This window comes from Branchiostoma floridae, chromosome 16 (assembly GCF_000003815.2).
Source record: "Branchiostoma floridae strain S238N-H82 chromosome 16, Bfl_VNyyK, whole genome shotgun sequence".
In the NCBI taxonomy this organism is placed as follows: Eukaryota; Metazoa; Chordata; class Leptocardii; order Amphioxiformes; family Branchiostomatidae; genus Branchiostoma; species Branchiostoma floridae.
In genome coordinates, this window is record NC_049994.1 from 831,114 (window position 1) to 857,758 (window position 26,645).

The 26,645-nt window shown below is 40.6% G+C and overlaps 2 protein-coding genes across 6 annotated transcripts; one reads left to right on the forward strand and one right to left on the reverse strand.

The window, feature by feature from the left end:
* Positions 1–538: 538 nt before the first annotated feature.
* On the reverse strand, positions 539–8,992 carry LOC118403902 (glycine N-methyltransferase-like). Its single transcript, XM_035802761.1, has 6 exons — positions 8,971–8,992; positions 5,104–5,225; positions 4,552–4,679; positions 3,901–4,118; positions 2,519–2,568; positions 539–2,137 (listed from the first exon to the last, which is right to left on the reverse strand). The coding sequence occupies exons 2-6, from the start codon at positions 5,208–5,210 to the stop codon at positions 1,981–1,983; spliced, it is 660 nt and encodes a 219-aa protein (XP_035658654.1). The 5' UTR covers positions 5,211–5,225; positions 8,971–8,992; the 3' UTR covers positions 539–1,980.
* LOC118403901 (zinc transporter ZIP10-like) lies at positions 8,972–24,582 on the forward strand. 5 transcript variants are annotated; one of them, XM_035802760.1, is made up of 12 exons: positions 8,972–9,145; positions 9,762–10,256; positions 13,899–14,417; positions 14,622–14,808; positions 19,559–19,728; positions 20,854–21,024; positions 21,467–21,593; positions 22,534–22,541; positions 22,731–22,920; positions 23,060–23,140; positions 23,346–23,533; positions 24,311–24,582. In XM_035802760.1, the coding sequence occupies exons 2-12, from the start codon at positions 10,017–10,019 to the stop codon at positions 24,488–24,490; spliced, it is 2,061 nt and encodes a 686-aa protein (XP_035658653.1). In that variant the 5' UTR covers positions 8,972–9,145; positions 9,762–10,016; the 3' UTR covers positions 24,491–24,582. The 5 variants fall into 5 exon arrangements, with proteins under 5 accessions (XP_035658653.1, XP_035658649.1, XP_035658650.1 ...); XM_035802756.1 differs by having other exon boundaries at positions 9,762–9,869; positions 9,922–10,256; positions 22,534–22,920; XM_035802757.1 differs by having other exon boundaries at positions 9,768–10,256; positions 22,534–22,920.
* Positions 24,583–26,645: the final 2,063 nt, after the last annotated feature.

A 26,645-nucleotide genomic window follows, 5' to 3' on the forward strand; every position in this document is an offset into this window, starting at 1 on the left:
GTAGACTGGCTGCTGTAGTGCACTGTTCATTGCCACTAGACTAGGGGTGGGTACTGGTACAGAAAATTCTGGTCCGGTTCAGGTCCAGGGGATCAGGTCCAGACCTGAACCTGATTCATTATGTGAAAACTTGTGAATGGACAATACTCGAAACCATGGTCCATTTTGCTACAAAGAAATCTGTTTTGTGTAGTATTCAACTCCTACTATTCGACTCCCACTGGCGTTTTACAAATCCTACAAGGCTAACTACCTCTGTACGATTGACTGTAAAAGTTGGTAAAAATGAATAGAGTCTACTCTGCTTTGCTCTTGTTATTTGCCTAGACCGGTAACCCCGAAAATATGTGAATGCCTGATCATATGATAAGTTCATTTTCCAATAATTCGTCCAACATCTTGTCCACTGAATTTTTTCAGGTCTGGTTTTTCTGGACCGGTCCAATGAGAAAAAACTGTTTTGTACCGGTACATTGTACTGGTACCCAACCCTAGACTGGACTATTCTTGAACCTATAGCTAATAACTTTTCTGTGTATTCATGAGGTAAACACCTGTGTATTCATGAGGTGGCAGGACCAACTTGTGACAGTGTATCTCAATGTGTAAAGGGCAGCCCACTTCTAAAGATCATCCAAATGTTCACCAAAAGTCAAAGGATTTTTTTTATTAGTTAAGTCCTACCACATTGAGCATAAATTAAATGTACATATATGTCCAATGTTACATGACATTGTATTAGTATATGGAACTGGTCCTATCATCCCAGGGGAGTCTGTCAATCAGCACGACATCTAAAACAGTGTACATTGTAGCACAGGCATTCTTGTACAATGTACATGTTGTTCCTGTCCATGGAAACCCTACTTTCCATATTCAACATTACAATACAAGCCACCCAACCCCACACCATCCACAGAATGTGGTATGTAAGTTTGAGTGTATCGTCATAGTAATTCTATTTCGTAGTAATATAATTATTATCAAGTTGATGTAGCATCGTAGTATAGTTTGCATTTTCTTAAGTGAATTTTGATAAAAACATGACTAATAATACTTTGATTAATGGCCAGTGAGTCAAGGTTCATGGGCAATTGCAGGATGTTTCCAGCCCAAATGTACCAGTTATAGTATATATTTCATTTGGCCTCCCTATCACTGAAGTTGGAATAGGTCATTATGTTGGTGTGAATACTCAGTATGTGAGGTTGCTATTGCAATCATTGCATTTTCATGTACATTGAAACAGGAAAACTTTTCAATAACCCATTGACAACAGCTGTCATTCTTGTTTTGCTCAGTACGTTTAACGCTATATATAGATGTACAGGTATGTAGTTGAAGGGGTACTAAACTCCAGAAGGGGCTGTAATTTTCCAATCAATTATATATGCATAAATGAACATATTATCAGCCAAATTTTTGCAAGATTCCATTTGTGGTGAATTAGGTATCATGTGGATATAAAACATTAATAAGACACTCACTAAACCCATGCAGACCCTAGGCCTTTCCTGATGCATTCCATATATGTGTAGACATTTCCTTCATCGTGAATATTTTCTGATTAAATGAGGGGCGATAAGAACACCAAGGAGGCCAATTGTTCACAGTCATGCAAATATAAATGTGCAAATATAAATACAGTCCTTTCACAATGGCGTACTGTATACATCCTGTATTGATGTAATGACTCTGAAAGTAACTGTCTGAGCTGGCCATCAATGTTATGCAATATATAAACCAGGCTCTTGTTGAATTTCAAAAAGATGTTTAAACATTAAGTCATTAATATAATTGATAATAAGAATCAATAATGTTTTGCTTATTTTTCTTGCATAGCAGTAACATGCTTTCAAAACAGATAGCAAAGTCTTCTATTAACGTAAAGGTTTGTGGCGTAAACAAACATATTTATTATATAGTTGTGGACAAATTGTGCCAGATGGAGAGCTGTGATGACAGCACTACAGACTGGCGCTACAGCTTGTCAATGACATGGTAGAACTTGAATGGCTTGCCCTCCTCAGCAGCTGACTTGTGCTGGGCATACAGAGTGTGCGTGTAGCCACCAACAAAACATGTCTTCAGCAGCTTTTCAAACTCCTCCAAGGTCAATGGCCTAGCAGATGATGACCTGTGTCAGGGATAAATGTTCTTAATAAAAGTTGTTTGATACAGGAACTTGCCAGCAACAATATTATCTTATTACACTGTATTATACGGATGTGTTTAATAGCCTGTGTGTCCATAGACCAGTTCTTGTTACCATAATACAAAGTCAGAAACACGCCTAATAGTACAGGTATGTACTTACACATTCTGATTATGTTTTGAAGCCAATGATGAGTGATTTTCTATAATTACATGTAGCTCTCAGAAATACTTTTAAAAAGTAGGAGCTTCACATTGCTACCATATGTTTAATAATTACATGTTTTATATTTAGGGATGGATATTTCCATTCATGATTTTCAGAATATAGAAAATATTATGGAGAATCCAAGAAAATATCTACCGTGGTTTGGCTGTTGTGTTGTCCATGTCATTGGTGAGCTGATCAGTTCCCTACAGAACATTGGAATGGCCAATCACCATGTTAGCCATGACTACTGGTATGTTACAGAACATGTCACCTGAAAATGAACTAGGACTAAAACACATTCTGAACTGTTTGATTCAGGCCACAATTTGACTCAGTCTTAATCTGATTTAAGGCCTTTATTTCAACTTGATGGTTTGTTCAGCCATATGGCCACTTTTTAACAATTGGACTAACCTGAGCTGCAAGCAAAGGCAAAGATAAAGTCTGTGTGAAGTACACTGTATTATTGAGACATGCATGATGAGGGCTGGGCCTAACTCTCTACTGGATCAGACACTAAATTGTTAATCACATGTACTTCAAACATTTTGAGTGTCATCCATCAGTTTCAGGCCCACTAGAATGAACTGGCAGAACTAGTCAATACCACAATTACAATGTAATGCTAGGTCACCTTTATCCGCGGGGGTAACCTATATCCGTTGCTTTCAGCAATGGGTATTTTAATATAGGGATATGAAGTTGACGGACAGTAGTTTAAAACTAAAATATTTTTAACATCTTGAAACCAATGTCTGTCCAGTTGATATCCCTTAAACAAAAAACACAACGGATATAGGTTACCCTGCAGATAAAGGTGAACTAGCGTTACTAGTATACAAATGTATAACACATACATGTAACTGGATTGCAGTTCAGCAAGATTATCATAGTCACGAAGTCATATATAGAAATTACTGATAAGTAAATTATGTCAGGATAACAATACCTGCGGGATATTTCTGGAAAAGGGTTATGTATGTCACTTAAAATGTCAGGAAGTAATCTCGGAATTTTGTTTGTTTTATTTGGGTCTCCATAAGCGTTACAGAAAGTTCACACTTTCTGCTTGGAGTCTGCTTACAATGCAAGGGAAATGTGAAGAACAAACAGAAATCTTATACAATTTATAAACAGAAAATTGAATAAATCAAATGTAACTTAAAGTGAGCGGGAGAGGTCAACATACGATAATGGAAACATATTTTGGGTTTTGTATGCAAAGGCATTCAAAAGTGATAAAAATTGACGAAAAATATAAACATATGAAGTGCAAAACTAATCATAACAAACATTTGATTAGATATGATAACGTAGATAAAGCATATCTTATTCAGTTGTAAAGATTGAATGAAGCAGGTGCCTTAGATCTTTGTTCCACAGAGCAATGCTTCCAGACACTGCCTTTTACTACAACTATTTAATGGTAACTAAGTAACTGTCTGGAGCTGTTCTGTGTAGATTGGGACTTCTAACATAATTATGATGATGATAATCCAACTGTTATGAATGGACATGTAAAAATGGAAGCCTACATGGGATTCCTCTGGGTCTCCCTCCAGGTGGTCGATCACCATCACCCCTCCTTTTTTCAGCAGAATGGACATATTGGAAATGGCAGCCCTCATGTCTTCCTGGTGTAATGTAGTGAAGATGTTGTTCAAACACAGCACAGCGTCAAACCCTGCACCAATCACCACTCCCTCCTGCCCAAGGTCCTGCTCCAGTGTGGACAGTCTGGCCTTGGCTATGACTGGGAACCAGGAGATTATTATTAACTCATGCTGAAACATGTTGGCACTGTGCTGGTACTGTGCTGCTCTTGCACAATGCCAACATCCCTCAATGAAAGTTAAAACTTAACTTGAAGGCCACGCTGACTTGATTTTATGGATGACATCTGCATGCATTTTCACCTGTTCTAAAAAAAATGGCTACAATAGCAAATTTTTGTTTAATTTGAACCGCATATTCTTACATATTCAACCACAAAAATAAAACCGGTGAACATTTCATGATCAACACCAAGATCATTCAGAACATTCTGATGAAGTGTAACGTTAAATGTGGTTGAGGGAATTTTTTTATAAGAGCTTTTGACTCGAAAGTTTCCAGTATTTCATGTTTTATTAATGTTAAAATCATAGAATTTACTAAATTAGCATAGGTCAAGTTCAGTTGCTCACCCCACATGTCAAATCCAGGCTGTGACCTTTTCTTCCACCTCAAAGTCATGACCTTTCTCAGGCTGGCATCACTGTTGTCACAGCTGACCATCTCCAGACCCCCCTCCACCAGAGCTAAGGAATCTCCCCTGAACATGGATCACAACATATAACGTTACCTTCACGTCTTAATGTCAACTCCATCATGCACGTACTCTGCCACATCAACCATCTACGGTGTTTGAAGTTTTCTCTTTTAAAGTCTTAAGGTCTAGCCCTGCAGTTGAAAAGATCTCCCTGAACTGTAAGGAAGCAGGTCAATCATCCTCACACAGGACACCTTACAGTTACATGTAGAACTAGAGTTCCACAAACACATACCTTTGACAAATAAACCAGGTTTGTTATATAGAAAGATATCTGTAGACATAAATAATTTATTGATAAAGTCACACGAACTCTAATCACATGCACACAAACATACACACACACGCACACACACACACACACACACATCCAAATAGTACCAAAAACATAACCTTGGCAAAAGTAATTATTGCTGAACAACATTACCCTTCTCCACAGGCTGTGTCCAGGACCCGCTTGCAGTTTCTCTGCCCCAGGACTGTACCAAGCCAGCCCAGGCGAATGGAGGGGGCTGGGTCCACCTGGCCTTGCATTGTCAGAATGGATTACTATAAAATACAAGGGAATTGGAATGAGTAAAGAATACCTAATTTTGGAGATTTTTTTTTAATTTACATGTTATTACCCAAAATAAGATTTAGTTCAAGCCCTATGGAAAAATGGAATCTGAAGACTATTCGGTAAACAGTATCAAAAAGGATAACCCAAAAAATTTTAAATAATGTATAAAGCAAATTTTGAAAAATCAATTTTTTTACGATTTTGTTTCAACTTGTCTCTCCTTAAAATTTTAATTCACAGCTGTTGTACCACCAGCAGAGTTCCACAATCTGATTTGCTAGCAATTACATAAATTATACAACATGTACATTTTTGTATAATACAACCTTTCTAGTCAGCATAAGTTTGGCAATTCCATTGCCTTAATTATAGTTAGAGCAAGTCTTATCATAGGACAATTGTTTAATAACTGATTCTTTAATGGTCAGAGCAATAAAGAATCAGTAATTAAATGAGATGGAGGGTAACCAACGACGACGAGTATTGCTTTTGTACGATGTGATGAGTGTTCATATCTGTATCTCTATGTTCCCTTATCTAAACTCTACTTAAAGTAAAACCATTTAGTTATTACCCTCAATCATAGATGGGAAATGTAGATTATGCTGCCTCAATGGAGAGTGCCTCTGGGTGTTTTTCTTGCCCAGTTGTTCTTGTTTATTGTAAAGTTCAATCATGGCTCAGTGGCGTCACAAACAGTCATGGATCAGTACACAGAAATTCGACACATCCAGACAATTGCAAATGTGTGTGTGTGTGTGTTTGTATCTCTGTGTTTGTGTGCTTGCGCGTGTGTGTGTTTGTGCTTGTGTGTGTGTGTTTGTATCTGTGTTTGTGTGTGTTTGTAACACTAGTTCACCTTCATTTGCAGGGTAACACAAAGCGCATACACAAGCACACAAACAAACACATAACGCTAGTTCACCTTTATTAGCGGGGCTTTATCCGTCGTACCTAAAAACAGGATATTTAGGGATATCACGTTGATGGACGGTGGTTTCAAATTACATTTTTTGCAATATAATGTAGTTTGAGACCACCATCTGTCAACTTGATATCCAGAAATACCCTTGTTTTTAATACAATGGATAAAGGTTACCCCGCAAATAAAGGTGAAGTAGCGTTATGTGTTTGTTTGTGTGCTTGTGTGTTTGTGTGTGCGTGCATGTGTGTGTTTGTATCTCTGTGTTTGTGTGTGTGTGTGTTTTTGTGCTTGTGTTTGTATGCTTTGTGTGTGTGTGTGTGTGTTTTTGTGCAGACTATCAGGATAATAGTAGAGATATGCCTAATATCTAAGAAGCAACAGCATCAAATGTAAGATAATTACTTTGTCATGAGATTATTAGAGACAGAGCTTCATATGTTCTAACATCCAGTAGACTGGGTAATGTGGCGTTATGATGTACATGTGTACATGTACTATTGTCATATACCAAGAAAGGAACAAATGCAGGGCTTGCCATGCACACCCCTTTCCTCACACTTCTTTTGAGGCTGGGTACAATACCAGTGAAGACAAAAAAAAGTTGAGTCAGGACTGTTTGCTGAATGTTAGGTGTTTTCCCTTTAGACAGAAGCTAATATTGGATGTTGGAACAAATATTGATCGTACATGTACTGGATCATTGACTGGAGACAGTCATAGAATGCCCCTCTGTGTCAGCGGTGGATTGTGTGTGTGTGTGGGGGGGGGCTCGGGGGGTGTCATAGGTAGCCATGGCCGTATTTCTTTGTATATCGCTGATTAAATCAAATCAAATCAAAGAGACAAAACCTAGCAACACAAGCATAACAATTGTTTTCTGTCTTCTTAAGAGGAGTATTTTTAAGAGAAGATGTAAGTATTCAAAACATGTGAATGGGTGCATACACACACTGCATGTAAGAATATTGCCTGTTTTGTGTGTGTGAGCAGGTATACAAATGTATGTACAATACATAGAAACACAGTCACTAAAATGCACTCACCACAGCTCACACATACACACACAGTCACATATACACGCACAGATGAACCCTCACACAAGCACATTACAAGTCTTACTGAGCCTGGTTTGGTTTATCTGACTTTTCACATTGTTGCCATGGTCACTGATCCTGATCTGTTGCATGGCATAATTCTGGGATATTTCCTATGTGAGCAGACATCAAAGGGAACAGGTACAATTAATTCACATTGTGTTGAACTTGAGAATAATGGCAGGCGGGCACACACAGTCCTCGGCAGGTGTGTAAATAGCCTGCCAGGCTGTCATCAGCGAGCAGACATGGCCATTGCATATTTTATGCAAATTACTCATTTGCATAACTTATGCACGGTGATGTTCACCTCCAACTAACAAATACATGTCCTAAAAACAAATACAAGTATAAAGTTCCCATCACTTATCATTAATTGATTTAGCCATTTTTATGTCAACTATGTAAATGATTTGTCATTTGCATGTTTGGTATCTATGTCCCAAATATCATGAATTACACGTGTGGGACAGTTATCGAAAACAATGGAATTACGCAATTTCCTCATTAATCATGCAAATCGGGTCCTTATTTGCATAAGATGCATATCATTGTTTACAGTTTTGCCAAAGCTACCTACATGCCCAAGATGATGGAAATCCTTCATTACTTTCTTCAGTCATCCTGCTTGGAATGTTTTCACAAAAATGTCCCTGCAGTTCTAAAATCAAATGTTAGGGTACTCAAACCTGCACTGCCTTGTCTTGGAGTTAAATGCTACCTGTCACCCAATTCTCAAGTATTAAGACCTTATCATGTCTGAGACAAGAGGCACATCGATTAAATGTATTTCACTTATTAATTTGTATTTCACCTTGTACATATTTGTCTAAGTTGTCTACATAACAAAAATCACGAAAATCCGTTATTATTTTCTTGAGTTATCCTCTTCGAATTTTTTTTACAAAAATGTCCCTGCTATTCCAAAACTAGCCGCTAGGCAGCCCAAACTTATGTCACTCCTTCCCGAGCACAACAGCTATGTAACAACCCAAAATCGTGACCATAGCTTGTTCGGAACACAAGACATCAGACCCAAAAGTTTTGCTGCAGTGCCGAGGGACAAATGTAGTTGAGTGTTTCCATCTTACCCCTGGTTAGAGGGTCTGCATGCTCTTTTACGTAAGGCGTAAGTAGCCTATTTTTATTCGTAATTCGTAGGGTAAAGCATTTTACAAATGTATCTACCTAATTCATAGAGAGGTGACCAAATTTAGCATAATTGCCTTCCTTGATTTAGAGTAATACGTAGGGGGCTCTTCTGAATTCAGCGTAAATCGCTGTCGGAACCCCCAATGCAGACCCTCGTTATCACCTACAAGTGCGCAATCCTCTCAACGGGTTTTCTGTGACGTCAGCCCACGGGTGGAATGCTGCCGTGCTGGGTGTACTTAATGTGACAATCCTTATATACCACTACTGGCGAAAGGTTTTCCTCTGGGAGTTCCGACACATATTGCATGATTCAAAGAAGCAGGGATTTGTCTTTTGAATGTCCGTCCTCGGCCGGCTAAACCCTCTGGTAGCAAAACTCCCCTGTCAAGTTTTTTCTCTCCCTATTAACGTTATAACCAGCATAGTCAGTCTGGTAGAGACTACGTCTAACAATTTCAAAGCGGAACAAAGATGTGAAATCAGTGCAAGCATTGGAATCATTCCCACTCCTTTTAACGTTCAAGTAAAATCTGTTGGAAACGTGAAAAAAAGGCTTACCTCCTGTGCAGACTACAAGTGACACTGCACATATATGTACAACGTTGGTGACGCACAGTTTGTTTCTTGACCTGGGCCGTGTGCAGACATTGGGAGCGAGAAGGGTGCAACACAAAATAGGGCCGCTTGCAAAGGTAAATGTCTCCTTTGCCACAGCTCGCCAAAGACACAGTAGGTAAGGATACATGATTTCTCTATTGCTTTCCTTTTCTTGTAATGTAGCGGCTAAAAAGATCTCCCGTAAGGCTGGGAGTTGATTGTCAGTGCTGTTGGCATGACGCAAAAACGAGATAGTGAATGACGCCATGTCTTACTGACGACACCTGTCCGAACTCTGGGCCTGGGACAGTTGGCTTTTGGCGCCTATGTCTCACCGATCTACTCACGTTCGAGTTCCATGGAGCTACCTTACGTTTGAGGCATGTCTATACATATGTGTAGACGTTTTGTAACTCTACACTGGCCAAATCGCTTGGAAAACTAATGGGCCCTATATTTAGCTATAAAGTTACACGAGCGCATCGGGTGGGGGTCCGGCTGCAGAGCTGTAACGCTCCAATGGTCACTTGTCTGCAGGTGTTAACGTTTAGTGAGAAGGAGCTTCCACAATGACAATTTGAAAAAAAGTATTTTTTTAAGTGGGCCACCTTGCAACGTAATATTTAGCTACATGGACTATGAAATGTTTTCACAGCATTTGTTTGAAGATAATCCAATAAGGAATGTTTGTAAGATGGGCTTGAAAGATCAGGCATTCCGCGTCGTCGTTGACCTGTTAATGTTTCTTTCAGATCAAGGTTTTTCCAACAATATCAGGTGTTCCTGACAGAAGCACCCACGAGGCGTACAGCACAGCGCTCCTCACGGCAGGACTGACGCCACAACACAACCACCTGCAGCCGCGTATCGGCATGACGGAGTCCGTTCCATTGCGTGTCTGTCTTTTTTTACCCGTGGTCGTGTGAGAAAAAGTTTAAGTTCTGCTGATCGACAATTCTAGATGAAAAATGGCTTTTATAGACTCTCATCCTTGAAGGGCAAACAAGATGTACTCGCTGTTGGTGTTTATGGTACTCCTGAGTGGCTTGTGGCTGCAGACGAGAGCTGACATCGCACAAGACAGGGAGGGACTACGTCAGCATACAAACACAAGTTTAGCGGACTCAGCTGCAGCTAACTCCACCTCGGACGTGCTGCTGTCTGTGTTCCAGAAGTACGGGACAGGAGACGGCACGATAGACTTTCATGGATTTGAGAAACTCCTGACGAGCCTCGGTCTGGGGAAGGTAAGCCGTCGTCCCCATATTTTTCTTGTTAAAGTTAGGAAAGTGTGCAGTACTTATGCATTTCATATATTATATATTATACAAGAAATACAGTTGGGTGGGAAAAACCTCTGGGTCTATTCTCAAGCTGCTGATAGTTGTAACCTTATATGAAATAGTGCAATATTCAGAAAGTGCAATATGTAAGTTTTGCCATTTTATTGTGCAATATGTTTAAAGAATTTTAAAAACAGTTTGTATTTCAGTAGTCTGACGCACACAATTGTTCTTTTTTAATATGTCTTACCTTGCGCCCTCTGGACGTAGTAAGTCCAGAAAAAGGGCTGACTTAGGTATTTTAATCTGTCTTTCATCTTGTATTTGTATGTCTAAGACTCAATAAAGATGATTCTGATCCCCCTCTCGATGCGCGCATTTGCGTCACACTTGCGTCATTGCGGGGTTCGAAAGATACTCAACGAATTTCAGAGATAAAGAACGAATTGTCTTACTTTTTGTGTATTTTGTCGTCTTCTAAGTCATACTTTTACGTATTACGCAATATCTATATCATTAGAAATCGGAGAAAATAGCAAGACAGTGACGCAGTGAATGAACCCCACAGTGACGCAAGCTTGATCGACGCAAGTACAGTGAGATACCACCTTAAGCAGCGAGCAATACTATATAGTACTACACATTCCTTTTTTATAGAATATTCATACTTAGAAAGAATGCAACTAGAGTTTGTTATGTTCTCACAAAAAGAATAGAATGTCTGGCTGACAACAAGTACTTAAAGGCATGTCAGAAACAAACTGGACTGTTTGTCTACAATTGTTAAGTTTGTTTTCAAAACCATCTGCTTCAGAAAGGGATAGCGCTGAAAATCGTGTTGCTCTAGTCACGCGCCAGGTGGCGCTTGTGGACGGTCACCAGATACCCGTGTCGCCTGCTCAACGGTTGGCAAAGTTACCCATTTTACGGTTTGGTTGTCAATTGCTTTGCTACATTCCACAATTAACCACTAGATCCGTACAGATAACATACTGGGTACAGAGGTACGGAAGTAGTTTAGAGGCCTATCACAGTCTGTTGCAGCCTGTTATCCCCGCCGTTCTCAGTACAACGACGTGCAATATTGAGTGTAGTATCGTAGTTTGGTTCCATGTTTAGCAGGTGCACCAGTTTCTCGTCCATGTATTGGCATTCTGAATATCACATGTGTAGCACATCTGTAGTGAACGATGTGACTTCAAAGTTTCTGGACTTTTGATTTATCAGCTCTACGTTATTACCTTCCCCAATTAAATCCTGTTTCGTCCTAGCAGATATCTCACTGTTTGCGTTTTAATGATGAAATACCTTTATCGTACATTCATGCCTCGACGGGCTAGGTACAGGTCACTGATAACAGACATAACAGACATATGCAGCTTATGTAGCTCCCGCCCATCAGTTTGCCTCTTTAAAAATTCAATATTTCATTTAACGTCGTTGATTTCAGGTTACAAATCAAGAACATTATATATTTCATTTGTGCTGATTGTTGACAAATTAGCGCCTGTTCGGAACCATTTGGTAAACGTCACTCGCAAACAGTCGCCTCCAGGCGCGACCCTGTGGGAAACAAGCTTCTGGTAAATATTGATACTCGGACTGCCCACTGCCAGGATTACTCCACTCAAGTGTGGAGGGGGTCACTTGGCTTCTGGTTTGAAGATGGCACCTGGCCAAGATAAAACACGACTTTGAAACTGTGAAGGAATCTTGAATATTTTGTGATGGAGTAGGGAACCTCCGAAGTTTTACAGTGCATGACAACGTGATCTTTATCAGTGGCATCGCGTCATTTAAGCTATTGGCTTGAGAGTACTTATAACCTCATCGGGCCGTCTTTCATCGGTTAGATTTATAACCTTTACAAGCGCTGGTTTGTTACCTCCGTCACAAACTGGATTGACTCCTCGCCGCTTTTGCGCTCATGATGACAATTCGCCAGATCCGACTTATTAAAACGTTTCAAAGGCAGATTTTTCTGGAGAAAGCTGACCAGTATCCGTTTTGGTGAATCCGGCTTGGCTTACCAAACGGATTAATTACCTCCATGAATTGTCATGGAGGTTATATTTTCAGTAGCGTTTGTGTCTGTCTGTCTGTCAACAAGAAAACTCAAGAACGTTTGGGTGGATTTGTTTCAGATTTTGGGCCTCCTAGTCGCTTCCCTTGGTACTGCAGCGCAACTTGCCGGTGTGTTTTCTCATCTTCTGAACAAAATATGGTCACGAATTTTGGGTATTAGATACTTGATAATTGATAAGCATAAAATCATACTCCATCTAGTTTTCTCCCTTGATCTGTTAATACCCCAGTCACATTGCGTGAAAATCGATCGGACGATGAGTCTGCGAGCTCTAAAGGACATTTTCGGTAGTAAACGTCAGGTGTTTTCTTGACTCAGCGCGCGATTTTAGTGATCGTTGGCGAATTTTAGGAGTCGTCCGATGCTCGCTGTGCAACGAAACATGTTCTTGATATTAGAGACTAGTCGCCGGTGATCTTTGAGGTCGCAGAGCTTTGAGGTGTCGGGCGAGTAGAGACCGACTTATTGATCATCGGTCGCAAATCGGAGGACGTACGCTCGTTGGTCGGACGAGTTTGGCCGGACTCCCGTTTGTTTACCAATGCAGACTTACTTTGATCTAGCGAGTAATTCTGACATTGTGGCTCCTGTGGCGGCATGCAGGGTGGGTTTATCACACAATTCCTTTCATGTGGTCATTTTCATTCTGCCCGTGTGGCCCATTGAAGGGTTAAAAAGATTCCCACAACTGAGACACCAAAATTTATTGAACTTTTTGTAAGGAACGTTTTGTCTCACCGCCATCTGCGTACAGGAGGTTACGCCATGTCATGGAAGTCTCATCATCAGTGTATTATAAGTGTAGACGATCAACCGGGCCTTGCCCAATAAGACGGGGACGCTTTTCAGGCAAAAAATACGCGCGACCCTCTGTCGATTCTAAAATTGGCCGACCTTCCAGCGATCGCAAAGTACGCACGAAAATCGTCGACTATATGATAGGGGTATAGTGAAGTTTAGTGAAGCCGACCTTACTTCACTGTGCTGTGACACTACTGTAGCATCACAATGTAGGGATCAAAGGAATACAGGGATGTAAAAAAAAATAAAAATTAACGGTTCTTGGTGGAAGTCAATGTGCAGATGTTGGCACATCGACGCACCAAATCCGTAGTGTGTTTTTGGCACACAGTTAGACAGATTAGCCGAAGAAGCTAGGTGGGCGTCACTCCACCGTAAGGGAAAGTCGTGTAAAGTGCCTTTCCCAAGGGCACGACGTCGGGGCAAGGTGGGAATCGAACTCGGAACCTTTCGATTCCGAGCCGAACGCTCTACCAGTTACGCCACGCCAACGCCACTACAGGAATGTAAGAATCAAAACATCAGGCACTCAGTGATAACATATTTCCCCATTTTAGGCGCAAATATTGATATGCTAATATGTTAAGGGTTACCTGTCCGAGTACGAGTTAAGAAGTACGGCGACGAGTTGAATGTTCTGTACCAATCTAAGATGTGTGTACTATCTCACTGATTCTTTTAATTGACATCTCTCGGTTTTCCTTTTATGTCTTACAAAGGTCAAAATCATTGAGGAGGACGATGATCTTGAACATGGGCATGGGAAACATGACTACGCAACGCACCTGGACTTGATAGACCACCACGATCAGTCAACTGATGATCATATCGTACGTCATGAACACAATCACACTGTGGACCGTACGATCAAGGGCCAACATCCTACTGGGGACGACATATCTCAGACCCGGAGCCGCGCGCATGGTCACCCCAGACGTCACCAGCACGGATCTGAGGATTCTGATGAAGACGAACACGGTGCACATCCTTCAGATCAACATAACGACTCAGTTCAGAAGCTCGCTGATGATGACCACAGAAGCTCAAAACAGTCCATCAATCCAGCCCGGGCTAAGAAATCCCAACGTTTACGCGTGCGGGATTCCCGCTCATTTCTGCCGACCAAAGTTGACTCAGCTGCGCCAGGACTCGTGCGAAGAAATGTTCCGAAACAAGCGAGAACAAAGCATGCTGAGACAGGCAAACACTGGCACGAACCGCATGAAACGGATGCAAAGGTACCAGCTTAACTTCACTTTTTGGTACATTAATTAACTTGATACAGACAGCAACGCACAAACTCAACTTCAGTGCACTTTTTATGCATGTGTATATATAACTGACGTATTGTCGCGCGATGTAATTTAATAGTCTAAGATTATGAGTTCTATCTACTGTATTATGATGTCGTACTGACACATGGTTTATTTCTATTGTTACAGTGCCTTTCCCCAAAGGAGATTCTGAATGATTTCTCTGCCCATACGATGGCTATCAGCGAGAGACAGTTCCTGCACATCTGCCCCGTCCTCATCACACAGATTGATAGCCGTGCCTGTATCCAACACGGAAACGGCACGCAAGTGGTGCGGACCGAACCTCTGCCTGGTCGCGTCGGCCGTGGGACCGGTAAGTAGCAGGCTTCTATAATGTAACAGGCAGAACATAGATGACTATAGTCTTAGCTATGTATTGCGTCTAAAGGAGGGTCACCTTTTGACGGGAGGTTTTGAAATTGTCCGAGGGTTGGCTGTTCGCAGCTGTCTCACGATCTGTTCGGCAGATCATTGTGTACTTTGGCACATGGTTAGACGGTACCTGTGCGACAATGCACGTTGTTTTGTTTTTCGTAACTTTCTTTATATAGGCAATGTAATAGTTTAAAAATTGCTCATTTAATCTTTGTATGGTGTCACAGCCCGGTTAATGCGGTGTTGGTGATCGAATTATCTCCAAGTAGCGTCGTTTCTTTGATCGTTCTGAGGTAATGGAGACATATGTGTCCTTTATCTAGCTACTGATGTAGGAAACAGCTATTAGTAACTAGTCAGTGTCAAGTCATGTGTGCAAGGCTGACGTCAGAGTTGCATTGCACAGTATGGAGCTTGTAATGGGAATAACCCTGCTTTTCTTGTCAATTTCTGGATTATTTTGGGATAGAAGGATTAGATTTTGTTCAGTTCATTTGATTGACTTAGGAACAGATATAGTACAATTGCATTTGTGGCTTCCTGGTTGAGATGTCATGTTTTAGAGGTGCCATCTACATATACATGAATTGTCACCCCCGATAACCCCATCAGGGCCCCCAATCAGGTCTCATCATCATCCAATCAGGTCTACTCTAGTAATATAGTATGATATTAAAGTAATGACCATCATTTTATGACATCATGCTCATCAATTTAGCGTAAGTTGGCGTAAGGACAGACACGTTATCCCACACTGCAAACCATAATTACTTCATGGAGTCTTGTATCCTACGGACTCTTGTTTAACTTTTAGCTGCTTGGCTGTGAAAAGAGATAGGAACACCTCGGCGACGTACGACGTATGTCCTTAGCTGCAATCCATGTGTGATGATATGAGCTCAACGTGTTACAAATATATCCAATGTCTGTTACTAGTATCCTGAAATCTGAACAATTGAAGTAAATAACATTAAAGCTAAGGGCACAACCCGCCGTACGTGCCAATACGTGCTGTCTACGTACCGCCTCCGTACGAAATCGTAGGGAATCCGGTCGACGGATTTTGGAGCACGCAGACATGCCGTAGCACTTTACGTGCAGGCAAATCTTTGTGTGCCATCGGGCTGCGGATTGGCCCCTCGTACGTGCCAGTACGGGCGACGCGCGTGCGCTGTACAGCCTGAACGTTTTCAGAAATACGTGGCGGACGTGGCCTCCCTAAAAACGTACGGACAAATCGCACGTACGACGGGTTGGGCCATTAGCTGAAGGGGGACACCCCAGGTTATTTCGGGTTTTAATTTGAGGTCTGGCTACCATTTCTTATGAAGAAAAATGAATATGTGGAAAGAAAGGATATCCCTTCGCATTGATTATTTCCGTATGAAAGATATTATCATTAAGACTAGAGTTCGGCGACCTCATACCTCCATGAAAATTTAGAGCTTTCGTAAATTTCATGCAATTGACTAAGACATTAACATAATTTATGCATTGTGTTGTTCATCATTGACAAACGTACACATGTCACAATTATAAAATTCCCATTATTAATCATAAAGCGGTTTTGCAATTATTACATAAATTATGCAAATAAGTTCCTCATTACCATATTTGGTATCTGCTTATATTCCACCTATCATAATTAACATGTGTTACATTTATTGAAGTCCAGTTATTGCAAACAATGGAATTATACAATTTCCTCATTAATTATGCAAATTAATTCCTCACTTGCATAACATGTATATCATTATGAACATCTTTGCCTAAGGTACCCGCATGCCTAATATGATGCTAATCCGTCAATCGTTTCTGCAGTTATCCTCTTCGGAATGTCTTGACAAAAACGCCCCTGCAGTTCCCAAATTAAATGTTAGGGGGCTGACCTTGCCCAACTTTGTCATGACACTTAAAGCTATCTCCCACCTGAATTTCAAGACCATATCACGCCCAAGACAGGAGATACATAGAAAAAACTGCTATGATTGAATGTTGTCATTAATCATGCAAATTTGCTCCTATTTTGCATAATTAGTATTTCATTTTGTACAACATTGTCTGAGGTGCCTACATACCAAAAATCATGAAAATCCGTTGTTCCCTTCTTGAGTTATCCTCTTCAGAAGTTTTTGACAAAAAATGCCCCTGCTATCCCAAAACTAGACGCTAGGGGGCCCAAACTTAAGTCACTTCTTCCTGAGCACAAGAGCTATCTAATACTCAAAAATCGTGACCATAGCATGTTCAGAACACCAAAATAGCAAAACCGGAAGTTGCGCTGCAGTACCAAGGGGAGCCAGTAGGGGGCCCAAAATCTAATCATTTCCAGCTTTCATCACACCCTACCAACACACCAAGTAGAAAACCAATCCATCTAACCGTTCTTGAGTTATCTTGTTTACACGCACACACACAGACACACAAACACAGGGTAAACTAGAGTTCGGCGACCTCATACCTCCATGAAAATTTAGAGCTTTCGTAAATTTCATGCAATTGACTAACATATTAACATAATTTATGCATGGTGTTGTTCATCATTGACTAACGTACACATGTCACAATTATAAAATCCCCATTATTAATCATAAAGCGGTTTTGCAATTTTTTACATAAATTATGCAAATAAGCTCATCATTACCATATGTGGTATCAGCTTATATTCCACCTATCATAATTAACATGTGTTACATGTGTTGAGGTTCAATTATTGAAGACAATGAAATTATACAATTTCCTCATTAATCATGCAAATTAAGTCATCATTTGCATAACATGTATATCATTATGAACATCTTTGCCTAAGCTACCTGCATGCCTAAAATGCAGGCAATCCGTCGTTCCTTTTTGCAGTTATCCTCTTTGGAGTGTCTTTACAAAAATGCCCCTGCAGTTCCACAATTAAATGTTAGGGGGCTAAAACTTGCCCCACTTTTTCAGGTCACTAAAAGCTATCTACCACCTAATTGTCAAGACCATAGTATGTCTGGAATAAGAGATACATTGAAAAACTGCTATGATATAATATTCTCATTGATTATGCAAATGTACTCCCTCTTTGCATAATTAGTATCTTATCTTGTATAACATTGTCTAAGGTACCTACATACCAAAAATCATGAAAATCCGTTGTTCCCTTCTTGAGTTATCCTCTTCAGAAGTTTTTGACAAAAATGCCCCTGCTATCCCAAAACTAGACGCTAGGGGGCCCAAACTTATGTCATTTCTTCCTGAGCACAAGAGCTATCTTATACTCAAAAATCGTGACCATAGCATGTTCAGAACACCAAGATAGCAAAACCGGAAGTTGCGCTGCAGTACCAAGGGGAACAGCTAGGGGGCCCAAAATCTAATGATTTCCAGCTTTCATCACACCCTATCAACACACCAAGTATGAAACCAATCCACCCAACCGTTCTTGAGTTATTTTGCTTACACACACACAGACAGACACACAGACACACAGACAAACGCAGGGTAATCTAGAGTTCGGCGACCTCATACCTCCATGAAAATTTAGAGCTTTCGTAAATTTCATGCAATTGACTAACACATTGACATAATTTATGCATGGTGTTGTTAATCATTGCCTAATGTACACATGTCACAATTATAAAATTCCCATTATTAATCACAAAGTGGTTTTGCAGTTTTTACATACATTATGCAAATAAGTTACTCATTACCTTATATGGTATCTGCTTATATTCCACTTATCATAATTAACATGTGTTACATGTATTGAGGTCCAGTTATTGAAAACAATGGTTATGCAAATTAAGTCCTCATTTGCATAACATGTATATCATTATGAACATCTTTGCCTAAGCTACCTGCATGCCTAAAATGCAGGCAATCCATCGTTCCTTTCTGCAGTAATCCTCTTTGGAGTGTCTTGACAAAAACACCCCTGCAGTTCCACAATTAAATGTTAGGGGGCTGAAAGTTGCCCCAATTGTTTATGGCACTAGAAGCTATCTACCACCTAAATGTCAAGACCATAGCATGTCTGGAACAAGAGATGCATTGAAAAAACTGCTATGATAGAATATTCTCATTAATTATGCAAATATATTCATATTTTGCATAGTTAGTATCTCATCTTGTAAAACATTGTCTAAGGTACCTACATACCAAAAATGATGAAAATCCGTTGTTCCCTTCTTGAGTTATCATCTTCAGAAGTTTTTGACAAAAATGCTCCTGCTATCCCAAAACTAGACGCTAGGGGGCCCAAACTTATGTCATTTCTTCCTGAGCACAAGGGCTATCTAATGTTAAAAAATCGTGACCATAGCATGTTCAGAACACCGAGATAGCAAAACCGGAAGTTGCACTGCAGTACCAAGGCGAGCCGCCAGGGGGCCCAAAATCTAATCATTTCCAGCTTTCGTCACACACTACCAACACACAAAGTATGAAACCAATCCACTCAACCGTTCATGAGTTATTTTGTTTACACACTCACACACAGACACACAGACAAACGCGGGGTAAAATATAACCTCCATGACATTTGATGGAGGTAAATATAACCTCCATGACATTTCATGGAGGTAATAAACTTAACATCATCGCGTAGGATGAAAGAAAATGTTCACGAATTTAAAAAAAAAATTGCTGTCAAAGGGAAAGAAGCATTGGGTATAATCTGCACAATCTTAATATGTACTTCCAACACTCAGTCTGGGGCTGGGCATCCCTGGCAATCACCGTCATCAGCCTGGTGTCACTATTGGCTGTTGCCATGGTACCGCTGACAACGAGATCATTCTATAAATACCTCATCACCTTCCTGGTGGCCCTCGCCGTCGGCTGTCTGTCTGGTGATGCCGTGCTGCACCTCATTCCTCATGTACGTAATACCTACGGGAGGGGGGGGGGGGGCTTCAGAAAGTATTAAATGCCATCGGTTTAAAAAATGTGAAATTTGGCACAAAGGTAAAGGCATATATCCTCGTGATATTGAAGCATCTTTTCCAGCTTTTTATGAGCAACTGAGTTGATTTCAAGATGACCACACTGTTGGAAGCTTGTAAGAAGGTTAGCTTTCTTAGATCTGACCCACTTATAAACAGTGTAAGGAGCTGAGATTACCTGATAGGTATAATAGTGAGTGTCTCTGTAGGTTACATGCCAAGTTTCATCCATGGTTCCTCTTTTACAGCTGCTAGAATGGAGTGAGTTGCTATTTTACAGGCAGTTTGAATAATAGCAAAATACATGATTTGTTGATTAAAGGTTTTTGTAGACTACGTTTTCATTAACCAAAAGATACGGAACTTGGCACAATCATTAACAATTCAAGGACCAACAAGTGTACTAAGTTTGAGTCCTCTTAGTTGATAAGAAAGTCGGCTACGAAAACTTAATCAGCCCACTCCTGATCCACGACAGCTCTCATATCTCACTTCGCCCCAGGAAGAAAAAGAGAAAAACTGCTTGGATTTCAAAAGTGAAAATAGGCATGTGATCGCATGTGGCTTAACGAGAAATACAGCTTGATACATGTGCACGTTAATTGAGCCTACCAAGGGTGTGGTCATCTTGAACTCAACTCAGTCACTCATAAAAAACGTGAACAATGAATTGAGATATCTCAAGAGGATATATTCTTGTACCTCTGTGCCAAATTTCAATTCATTCGATGAAAAAATGAGCCTGTTATAAAACCAATGGCATTACATTCTGAAGCACCCTCGTATACGGGTTGTGTGCGTGTATATGTGTGTCCATGTGTATGCATGTGTAAATGTGTGCGCGAAGATGCGGCGTGTGCATATGTGTGTTCGTAGGTGTGCGCGCGTGCATATCTGTGTGCATCTATATGTTTGTATGTATGTATGTGAATATGCGTGGTTGTGTGTGTCTGATGTGTGTGTGTCTATGTGTATGTACACATGTGTGTCTGTGTGTGTGTGTGCATATGTGTGTCTGTGTGTGCATCTGGGTATTCACTTTAATGTAATACATCCCCCAGGCTTTAGGTATCCATGGTGCCCATGATGAGCCTGTGCCGGGTGAGAACGGCCACCAGTCTGAGGGAGAGTCACGTGACGCCGTGTGGAAAGGCTGCGTGGTGCTCGTGGGGATTTTTTCATTCTTCATCATGGAAAAAGCAATTGGCGTGGTGACCTCAGCAAGGAATCAGGTACGCCTTGGTTTTGGTACAATTGACAAGGTTCAACTCAACAATGCATGGGCACATGAACTTACACTATGTTAAGGACATGCATGTGCCCCCATAATGCTACACTTGAACCAAGGTTCAAACAAACAAACAAACAAACAAACATCTATTCGTACTCAAACAAATATGACATTATATCAAGTAAATCGTGTAATCGTGTATCGGTTTAAGTCGCCGTTTCCTAAATCATATCCAGTCGCTCAAAGGCAAGTCTATAGCATCCACTACCTAGCAAGACAGTGACTCTTGCTCAGTGTCGCTGGAGACAGGGATGCTAGCTGCATCATTGGCCGTTTCCAAAACTATATCCATGGCCAGTTGCTTAAGTAACTGCTATTTGGCATATCTTATTTCCTGGATGTCTATCATTCATCGACAGTTAATGGATAGTGTCTGTTTTCAGATAAAGAGGAAAGATCGACGACAACTGCAAAATAACCTGTTCGAAAATCAGGAAAACTTCGTTGGTTACAAGCTGTCTACTACCTTCAGCGAGGAACCAGAGATAGAGCTGAGTCTACTGGATAAAGGTAGGGGAAACAGATCTCTAGTTTGGAAGTAATGTCTGCTGAGTTGCCGAATCCATGTTTGTGAGTATGTGTGGGCATCTTACTTATATTCACACGAATGGTAGTATTTCTGGAGATTTTAGGTAATATTTTGAATTTCTGTGTTTCTTTTTTAATCACTTTTAGAATTACTCTACTTTGCAATGTTTGCACTTTCCCTAATTTTACAGTTATATTTTTTTGTTTTTTTCCCCTTTTGCTCATTGATTCCCACTATCAAGCGGCTCACAGTGCAATTCAGGTTTCATATACCCAATCAATCTGAAACATAAAATTGGACCATCGTTTGAAACATTTAGACTTTCTTTCTATTTTCTCTATGTTCATTCTATATAATTTGTAATGACCTAAGAATTTATTTCAAAGTCTATTTTGGACATTGTATAGAATATTCCTTTAGGCAATAACCTATTCGGGGATGGAGAATCATGACTTTGTGTGTTTATAAGCCCTGCCACATGATGGCAGAGGAACAAACGCTGAATGTTGAATATCAACCTCGGTGAGATCTCTACAGGAACTGGATATTTACCTGCTTGAAAAAAGGAGGTATTGATTCTGGTAGGGATCTTTGTGATTCTGGACCGATATCTTTAGAAGCTCTGGATGGATTGCGATCACGTTTGCTATGGGGATAGATATTGTGAGCCATTGTGCTATAGCGCGCATTAAAAGTTTGCTGCAGTTTTGTGGTTCGTTAAAAAAAAATATTTACAGGTGTAGTTTTGGATCTCACTATTTACCATAGATAGATATATAAGAACAATGATGGAGTAATTTTGCCAAACGTCAAACCATATCAACCACACGACACACCATATGCACCATCACAAAACAAAATATTTCATGCAGGTTTGAGTTTTCAGACTCTTGTTGGATATTGTTCTTTCCTTAATTTTAGGGGTCCAAGGCGGCCAATTCCACAGCCATGGCGACCAGTCCCACAGCCATGGCGACCAGTCCCACAGCCATGGCGACCAGTCCCACAGCCATGGCGACCAGTCCCACAGCAATGGCGGCCAGTCCCACAGCCATGGCGGCCAGTCCCACAGCAATGGCGGCCAATTCCACAGCCATGGCGACCAGTCCCACAGCCATGGCGGCCAGTCCCACAGCCATGGCGGCCAGTCCCACAGCCATGGCGACCAGTCCCACAGCCATGGCGGCCAGTCCCACAGCCATGGCGGCCACTCTCACGACATGAATAGGAATGCTGGGATAGCATCTGTAGCGTGGATGGTGATTATGGGAGATGGACTGCACAACTTCGCCGACGGTGTGACTATTGGTATGCCTTCAGACCACATTAACAATTAAGAATTCTTTGATGAACCGTACGTAATATACTCCATCGTGTATGTGTTTTCAACTTGCCATTTAAATTTGACATACATGCAAGTACATTCATGTAGTGTGTTGTTTTCTAGGCGCTGCCTTTGCCACAAGCCTTACCACAGGACTCAGTACGTCTATCGCAGTGTTCTGTCATGAACTCCCCCACGAGTTGGGTCAGTACAATCAACATCCATTCAGTCGAAAATTCATGTGCAATGTTTGCAAAATAAACTAAGTTTTCCATCTTTATGAACAGCTCAACTTATTATTTCGTCTTTGTGCACGAAAAAAGTATGTCGATGTTGAAATGTATAATTGTTATATTTGTGCTGAGCGTCCTATTTCATAAGGTAATTGTCAGATATGACTGGTTTCCAGGTGACTTTGCGATACTCCTGAAAGCTGGGATGTCCTTTAAACAAGCCATCACCTACAACCTGGTGTCCGGCATCATCAGCTTCGTGGGAATGGCCGTCGGAGTCGGGATCGGAAAGTCCAACGAAGTCGGCCCGTGGGTCTTTGCTTTGTCTGCCGGAATGTTTCTGTACATCGCCCTTGTTGATATGGTGAGATTGGGGTCTTTGGCATAGACATATTCAAATTCACTGTACTTAGGGCCCTGTGACATACGTGATGCGATCGTCGTAAACTAAGGGGATTCTTGGGGTCCAGTCGTTGGTGTGTCCTCCAAATGCAACTGTCCTGTCGGCGGTTGGTTCGTCACAACCTGCGTCTATAGATCTGACAAATCTACGACAACAAAATCGCACGACGACCTATGACGAAGGTTACCATGTCGCCATGTTTGAATAGAGTATTACCGGCAAGTGTACCATTCAAAGTGCACAATTCAAACAGTAAGATAAAGGGTAAAAGTAAGGCGCTGAGAAACGTCCTGAATTCTCTGTTTTGGACTGAATGTTGCTTTCTTGTGTACTATTGTGAGTAAAGACGAATAAGAATGAACTCTGCGATGGATACGTTCTAGCCTGGATATCTATCGTGTGGGGGTCTGGCCAGATCAGATAGGCCTTTCTCTCGAGTTTGCCCAAATAGTGGGCAAATCTCCACCAATAGAACAGCAGCAGGATCAGAAGCCTGCCATGTGTGGTGTCCTATAACGCAGAGAGCACACACACGCTTCCATCACCCATCTCCTAGCTCTACAGCTTTAATCTGCACTCCTACTGTGTTACATATCTCTGGGGACCCACTCGATAGATATTTTTGAGATCGACCTGGGGTCTCAGGTATCCAGGCTAGATACATAGAAGCCTTCAGCTGTATCATTACCTTTGTCATGACCATTATCAACTCTACCATGTCTTTCTGTCTTTGTACAGTTACCAGAGCTTCTCCGCGGGTACGCAGAGGACGAAGGTGACTCATGTAATTTGAAAAAGACATCGGACTCTGCGTGTGAGCATTTCCTTCTCCAATCGGCAGGCCTGGTAACAGGCGTCGTCATCATGCTGCTCATAGCTGTTTTTGAAGACGACTTGGAGAAGGTGCTGGAACAATAAGGGGGGAAATACCAGGTGCATGGCTTCTACAGACATACCCAGTCTTTCGTGAATCACATGTCTCAAATAAAATAAAACCTTTGATGCGCTAATCGTATTAGAACCAAGTTTAATTCATATTATTAACTTGTCGGCAAGTTCGGTGACCTCATACCTCCATGAAATATTTAGACCTTTTGTAAATTTTATGCAAATGACTTGCACATTTTCATGATTTATGCATGATGATGTTCATCATTGACTAACATACACATGTCACAAGTATAAAATTCCCATCATTAATCATTAAGCGGTTTTGCAATTTTTGCATATATCATGCAAATCAGTTCTTCATTAGCATATTTGGTATCTGCTTATGTTCCATCTATCATGATTTACATGTGTTATGTTTATTGAAGTCCAGTTATTGAAAACAATGGAATTATGCAATTTCCACATTAATCATGCAATTGAGTCATTTGCATTACAATTTTTTTGGTATATCATTATGAAGCCTAAGCTACCCGCAGGCCTAAAATGATGTCAATCCGTCATTCATTTCTGCAGTTATCCTCTTTGGAATGTCTTGACAAAAATGCCCTGCAGGTCCAAAAATAAATGTTTGGGGGCTGAAACTTGCCCCACTTTGTCATGCCGCTAAAAGCTGTCTACCACTTAAATGTCTTGACCATATCATGTCCGGGACAAGAGATACATTGAAAAAACTGCCATGATATATTATTCTTATCAACTATGCAAATGTACTCCTATTTTGCATAATTAGTATTTTATTTTGTACAACATTGTCTAAGGTACCTACAAATTCGTGACCATAGCTTGTTCAGAACACGAGATAGCAAACCCGGAAGTTGCGCTGCAGTATCAAGGGAAGCCGCTGGGGGGCCCAAAATCTAATCATTTTTAGCATTCATCACACCTCACCAACACACCAAGTATGAAACCAATCCATTCAGCCGTTCTTGAGTTATCTTGTACACAGACACACAGACAAACGCTACTGATAATATAACCTCCATGACATTTCATGGAGGTAAATATAACATCCATTACATTTCGTGGAGGCAACTATCGAGATCATGTGTAATTTTCCACCAGAGTAAGAAGAAATAGTTTGGTCTCATATGTTAATGCCGATTCCATGTAAATCATAAACATTGGTGATTTCTTGCATTCCCCGTCTAGTACTAGCTAAATTGCATCCCTCGTCTAGTAGCTACGTGGAGTGAACAGTATCAAACATATCTTAATGAACACTTTCCAATGAACAATCTTTGTTCATGAACATCAACCTATAAGTGTGCATAGTCTTTGATAGGTCACGATCATTATTTTTCATCATCTTGTTTTAGATATGTTTTATCATGCTTTTAGTGTTTATTCCATTAATAGACGGTCAATTTTCGAAAATTGTCATCCTGGGTGAAAGCTAGGCTAAGCGCTCCAGTTCTCCACCCCATCCATATGTGTGGTAAATTCTAGTAAACAAACAAACAAATGTGAATGTCCGAAAGTGAATCAGATTGCTATTGGTGTGCTGCTCCTGACCAAGAGAACACACAAATTACAGAGGTGGCGAAATTCGTCTTTCACTCCCTCAAAGGAAGACGGCAAGCCCAGTCAAACAAGCTCGATGTATGATTTAGAATGTGCTATTATTATAATAGCAACAGAATAGTTCTCAATATAAATGCATCTATATTTCATACATCAGTATAGCATGTAGTTGCAAGTAGCCATCAGGTATTTACTTGTAATACATTTCATTGTATTTTGAATGCAAAATTATAATTATGACTGAGTGTCATGTGTGTGAATTTTCTGACAATGACCATGATTTATGTTACTTACACTTTACATAAATCTTTATACTTCAATGTGCCATTGTGCTTTGAAGTGCAGATATCAGCGTTCCAACATTATACGCTTTGTAGAAATTTCATAATGTGTCTTATAAAAGTTACGTATGAAATGGTCGGCAGGAATCTAATGATAAAAGACATAAAATATTTCAACATGTCACGTTCTCGCCTTAGTGCTCATCATACAGACAGCTTGTCACTTATCATTTTAGATAACGCCTTGCGGAATATCATGAACATTATTGATTAACATTATCATGCAATAAGTCGCCCATTCTTCGTTACTGACTATATAT